Source organism: Musa acuminata, chromosome BXJ2-3 (assembly GCF_036884655.1).
Source record: "Musa acuminata AAA Group cultivar baxijiao chromosome BXJ2-3, Cavendish_Baxijiao_AAA, whole genome shotgun sequence".
NCBI classification, from domain to species: Eukaryota; Viridiplantae; Streptophyta; class Magnoliopsida; order Zingiberales; family Musaceae; genus Musa; species Musa acuminata.
In genome coordinates, this window is record NC_088340.1 from 2,484,001 (window position 1) to 2,490,000 (window position 6,000).

General features: G+C 38.2%; 2 protein-coding genes across 4 annotated transcripts in view; both read right to left on the bottom strand.

Annotated features, from left to right (window-relative positions):
• Positions 1-1,488: 1,488 nt before the first annotated feature.
• LOC135606879 (large ribosomal subunit protein eL31-like) lies at positions 1,489-3,666 on the bottom strand. The gene is made up of 2 exons (XM_065098219.1): positions 3,482-3,666; positions 1,489-1,922 (listed from the first exon to the last, which is right to left on the bottom strand). The coding sequence occupies exons 1-2, from the start codon at positions 3,565-3,567 to the stop codon at positions 1,643-1,645; spliced, it is 366 nt and encodes a 121-aa protein (XP_064954291.1). The 5' UTR covers positions 3,568-3,666; the 3' UTR covers positions 1,489-1,642.
• Positions 3,667-4,133: 467 nt separating this feature from the next.
• LOC103976988 (E3 ubiquitin-protein ligase makorin) overlaps positions 4,134-6,000 on the bottom strand; it is an 8,266-nt gene continuing 6,399 nt past the window's right edge. For 2 of the 3 annotated variants that reach the window (XM_065098215.1, XM_065098217.1), the window contains one exon: positions 4,134-4,583. The gene's annotated coding sequence lies outside the window, so the exon portion shown is untranslated. The remainder of the gene's footprint in view (positions 4,584-6,000) is intronic. The other variant, XM_065098216.1, reaches the window with a different exon arrangement.

Consider the following 6,000-nt stretch of genomic DNA (forward strand, 5'->3'; position numbering starts at 1 on the left):
CAAGCCCGATCTCATGCTCGAGACCTGGGCCCACCAGAAGGCCCGATTCTGTCTCGGGTGATGTGATGAAGTGTGTATTTGGATTTTAGGGTGGGTCGGATGGGATGGCAGGGTTCGTGTATTTTGATGTGGTTCTCGCGAAAGCGGGACAACGCGATCAAATCTAGACATAAAACATGTCAATTATGATGCGATCGAATTTAACATGAAGTATCCTGATGCACTCAAATTCGATCATGAAATGCTCCCTAATGATAAATATAATCAAATCTAGTGAGAAACATCTACAACGATATGATCATGTCAAGTGTCAATCGAGGATGATGCTATTAAATTTGACTATGAAGCGTTCACTCGTATTGATACAATCGAATCCAATTATGAAATATCAACAGATGATGATGCGATTGAATTTAATAATAAAATATTATAAAACAATATTAGTTTAATGTAGTTAAATCCGATCATAAAATATAATCTAATCTGATGAATAATATGATTGAATCTAGACATAAAAGTATCCATGTAATTGAATTTGAGACAAAGTATTCCTCTTGATAATAATATATTCAAATTTAGCGAGAAGCATCCCTTGACAATGATACACGATTGAATGAGGCTACGGAGTATTAATCAACCGATAATAAAATATTATTTGTCAATGATATAATCAAATTTAATCGTGACGAAATTTAATCATGAGGCATCATCTACTGAATAATGACATAATCGATGAAGCGATGATGACATGTCAATCAACCGATGATAAAATATTGTTTGTCAATGATATAATCAAATTTAGTCGTAACGAAATTTAGTCATGAGGCATCATCTACTGAATAATAACATAATCGATGATGATGACATGTCAATCAACCGATGATAAAATATTATTTGAATAATAACATAATCGATGATGATGACATGTCAATCAACCGATGATAAAATATTATTTGTCAATGATATAATCAAATTTAGTCGTAACGAAATTTAGTCATGAGGCATCATTCGATGATGACATGAGGCATCATTCGATGATGACATGATCCGAATCTTATCATAACACACCAAACGCTCTTCGACTAAAGCCAAATTTTGCAGTATGGCCTACCAAATTCCTTATCTTCGAACCACCAACCCTTGCGATAATTGCCAATCACCTACCTTATGACACACTCGAACGCTGATCCCACACTAACTACTGAACCTTGACGTGAAAGTAACAAGTTTATTAAACATGTTGAAGGTCAGTGAAACAATGCTGTGTAGCTAACGAGAAAAAGAAACAGTATAAGCTCAATATAACCCTACGAATTGGTTGTCTATAATTGTCGAATGTTAATGTGGTTACACCGGTGACCACATTCCCTTTGGTCGATGTAAAGGTAAGCGAATTCATTTGGTCCCGTGGATAATACATCCACAACTTCAACAAAAATGGTTGTCAGCGTAAATATCAAGATCAAAAAACATTGAAGTGCAATCAGAGAAAGAAAACACCACGAGGATCAATAACAAAGTTCTTAAACATGCAAACATGAAGAACAAGACAGAAACACTACGTTGTCCAAACATGAACAGTGCATCAAAATCACCTATAAGGACTTCATTTTGACTGGTGGTGTGCCCATTGCGGCAGAAATTAGTCTGCTTCATCCACGACCTTGGTACCTAATCCCTTGAACCCCTCCGGTGGAACTTCCGCAACTGTGACCAAGGAATACAGTTCTTCTTTGGCATCCTCCTCGTCGTTCCTTTGGCGAGCAATCCTCACTCGGACTCGCCTTGGCACGCTTCGGATCCCCCTGCTCCATATGTGCTTGTTGAGCTTCACATCAACCCTGACATCTGTGGTACCCATGGCCTTCTGTGCAAACTTCTTGATCTCCTTAATTGCCTTGGGAGCCTTCTTCTTAAAAGTGCTACCCAATGAGAGAAGAGGAAGGTAAGAATAGAGGAAACAAGTGGCAGCAGCTATTACACTAAAAAGCAGTTGCCACAGCACATGATTCAGGATATTCTACATTTTCAGTAGAAAATTCATCTTGGGAACACCAGGCAGACAATGACAAACACAAAATCTTTCTGATCACAAGCACACAGATCTCGCTTCTAATTAATGTGCTTCTTTCCATCACAAACACACTCCTCTAATTTATATGCTGATACTTGCACAGTGCCAGCAGGCTATAGAGATGGTAACAGTTATGTAGTGAAAGAGTTGATGCAGGGCAAAACCAAAGTTAAGTGGTGAAAGAGTTCATGCAGGTAATACCAAATTAACATATGTTGATCTAACTTATATATGAGATTAATATTGGCTCATTCTGCACTAAAAAAAATAAGTTGAAGAATGTTTACAAAAAAAAAAAAAAAAGAGAATTCAAACACAACAAGGGCCTCATGTTGCTGTATGCCATGCGAATTACGATATGCACTCACATATCCAGGCAACAGAAAATCTTAAGAGTCATCAAATTTGTCACGATCCATCAAAAAATTTTAATGAAGATCTAAAACCTTGATGATTTTTCAAGAGGGTCCGAGATTCCTGCTGTTAGAAATAAGCCCATAGGTTGATTCAACCACCTGGTTGAGGTCATAGTGATGCTCACAACTCTTGCACTGTGCTTAACTGACTCCACCAGCTCATGGAGATACATGGTCGATGAAAGTCCTTGACAATGTTGGGGCTATCGAAGCAATCCTAATGTCATGCATATATTGAGTTTAATATTTTGCAACTTGCTGGACTGTTTACAAAGTGGCATTCAAGTCCCGTTTGGAAGAATCCAAAACATCTAGATCGATGCAATTGTCACATGCCACACATATCGGATATGCCACCTCTGCACAGGGATACATGACCACACAAGTTATTTGACCTTGTATTACAATTTGCAAAAAACTATTATGAACTCAAAGTTCAATTTATCTTTGTTTCAGATCAGTAAATTGTTGCAAAGAAATAAGCCACTGTCCTGCTACATAACATTTTCTTGGCATGATATATCAAAAGAAATATTAACATAATCATAACCAATCAATATATCATCCACCCCAACAAATTCCCCATTGAGTTTACATTTGAGATCTTTGGATATGAGACTACAAGATTCCAATACATAAAATTATTTTTTTTTATCTTTTTGTAAATGAAACCAATTTTAGATTTGTATAATGCATAAACCAGATTTTTTTGCCTGACCAATATACTACTGATCTAATAGGTTAAATTACGAAGGCTCGAAGTAATTGGCGGCACAGGTAATAAAGAACAGAAAAAAGCTACTGTTACGCTGCGGAAAGGATTAGATCCACTTGAAGATGCAACAACAGTGATACTGCGATCCTGACTAAAGCCCTTGATGGAAGGTACCTCTAACGGCAGAACAAAATGATTCAGCAATCAAAGAACTACATAAAACGAAGAAGCAAAGATCCAAGAAAATAAAGTGAAACAGGAGAGAGAGAGAAGCACCATCCATGTAAACGTTTGTGGAGATTGATCGTGTACTCCCTCGTGACCACCTCCTCCTTCCTCCCTTTATTACCCTTCTCCACCATCTTCGCCGCCGCCGCTCTCCTCGAAATGAACCCTAGCTCGAGTAGTTGGTCTCTGCGGCGGCAATGACGAAACCCTAGGGCTGCGAGAAGGTGGAATAGAAATGTGCGTGTGTGCATATATATAGATGGCGAGTACACATGTCATAAATTACGAGATCACCCTTCCCTGCCTTGAACCCGTTCGGCTCGTTTTTGCTCCACGACTTGAACCGAACCGAACCGAACCGGGGACATCCGTCGAAGACCAGACTTGAACAACATCATTCATGATGGTAAGCTCAAACTAAAGAAGATGTTCACTACCGTTTGGCGTTGCTCGAAGCTTATATGGAGGATATCAGGAATAACTGTGGCTATTACAGCACTGGAAATGGCGAGTTATGGTCAGTGGATCTGATGCGAAGTGGATCCTACATTGAATGACATGTTAAAACCATTAATCCCCAAAGTCCTCAGCAAACAGAAGAATATCCACATCTTTTATATCATATCATTTGCATTAAAATGCCCTGTATCCTTCAAAGATACACAGTCCGATTTGTTTCACTGCGATGTTTGGTTCATCATTGGCTGGGCATGGGAATTAAAATTGCATTGAAATTGAAATCGTAATGAACAAAATACAGAACAATGATACAATTAATGGCATTGGGAAGTCTCCTCGAGTTGGTAAAGATCATCAGAAGAATTGAGGCTGTCGCCAGGATGAGATTAAGAAAGGAAACACGCCAGTCTGAGCATGTGACCTGAACATTTGAACTTTCTTTTCTGACTAATAAGCCACGAGCATGGAATATGATTACAGAAATTAAGGACAAAATTCTAATCTGCATTTTCTGTTCAAAACTAAGTATACACAGATGTCTTATGCGTCACACACTGCCACTTTTTTTATCCAATATTTTTATGGTCTTGTACTTCAATTTCCTAACTTGTCCACACACAATCTACAGCCGATCAAAATGGTGTTCCCTATAACCTTCTTACCTTCATTCATATCCAGAGACAATTCTGCACTGAAACAAAGCGACATACATCAGCCACAACACGCGAAAGTATCACAAACACTAGACAGCAAGATCTGAAAATTAAAAGAAACAAATCTACTACAGAAACATGCATATCTAATTCACGTCTTTCATTGTGAATAATATGTAACAGTCGCACACCATTTGTTTCTTTCATGTTGTTATCTTCATTCCATCTCAACTTCGAAATGAGATGAAAAACCAAGCACAATTGTAGTCCCGAACCACTCATGCAGATGCCAGGTCCAAAAGGATCGATGATCCAGTTCTAAGAATATAGGAGCATCAACAACTTGCAAAACACCACAAGATAACAACAGACACCAGTCCTTATATATGAGTTGAGAGTTGAGCAGCAATTAAAGCAAGCTCCATAACCATTGAACGAGATTTAGTAATTTGTTATCACTTAACAACATAATGACAACTCTTCTAACATTCTGTGACTGCAATCCATGAGAAACCACTAGATGCACTACATCAAGGTCTCAGTCGACAGGAAGGAGCAAGGAGCATGTATCACACGACATCCAAAGAAGCATTGAACGAGTGTATATATGACCTTAACAAGCATCCCTGCCTTAGTGATCAAACCTGGGTTGCAGGCAGCTGCTAGGAAGGAATATTAGTTTCTTTGATATTTCCTGATTTGACATGACCATGAGAGTAGCTATTCCAAACAATCCATTTACCTATTCCCCTCATATCCTTTCTTCTCTTTTTTGATAGTGATCAGTATTTTAAATCATGATTATAATCGTTCAGGTCAAGTTGGAGTTGATTCAGTCTTGTTTAGATTAGGTTCCAGACTTTTCTATTTGATCTCAAAATTACACTTGTAGAGGCAGGTGGAACAAAATCCTTCTTAATATATAACTCATCAGCTGGAGAATGGAAGTCCATTTCATATTTTTCTTTCTTTTCTTTGAATAAGTTCAGCAGTAGAAAATGCTTATTCAATTCTCCTTGGCTTCTAGGCTATCACAGACACATACCACCAAAACACCCTAATGGGACTCAAAACTCTTGACCACTAAATAATGTAACAGCTACCAACTGGAGTGGGATATAGAGGCATTGATAGTTTCATAAGAGTCCTGGCAGGTCTACTGAGAGTACTACAGCTGGACAAAAAAAAGTTGCAAAAACTAAAAGCCCTTACAAGAGAGAGTTGAAGAGAAAAATAACAGATAGCAAGTGGGAGATATGGCAACTGCAGAGCATGAGATCAGATTTGATTGGATCACAGATGAAAATATTGATGATATGGCTAGATAAAAGGAGTCTATGATGTGGTCCACCATCTAGTTCACAGATCACGGAATGGTCACGGGACTAAGATCCATCTCACATCTTGCATTTCCATACATGACTCACTTTATAGTTATAATGAATTGTTGGATTG

What these genes read in the sequence shown, in the direction of transcription:
- LOC135606879 (XM_065098219.1), bottom strand. Translation starts at nt 3,567, where the DNA reads ATGGTGGAGAAGGGTAATAAAGGGAGGAAGGAGGAGGTGGTCACGAGG. An exon ending in CACAAACGTTTACATGGATG is followed by an intron (nt 1,923 to 3,481) that starts GTGCTTCTCTCT and finishes CTCATTGGGTAG; the next exon opens with CACTTTTAAGAAGAAGGCTC.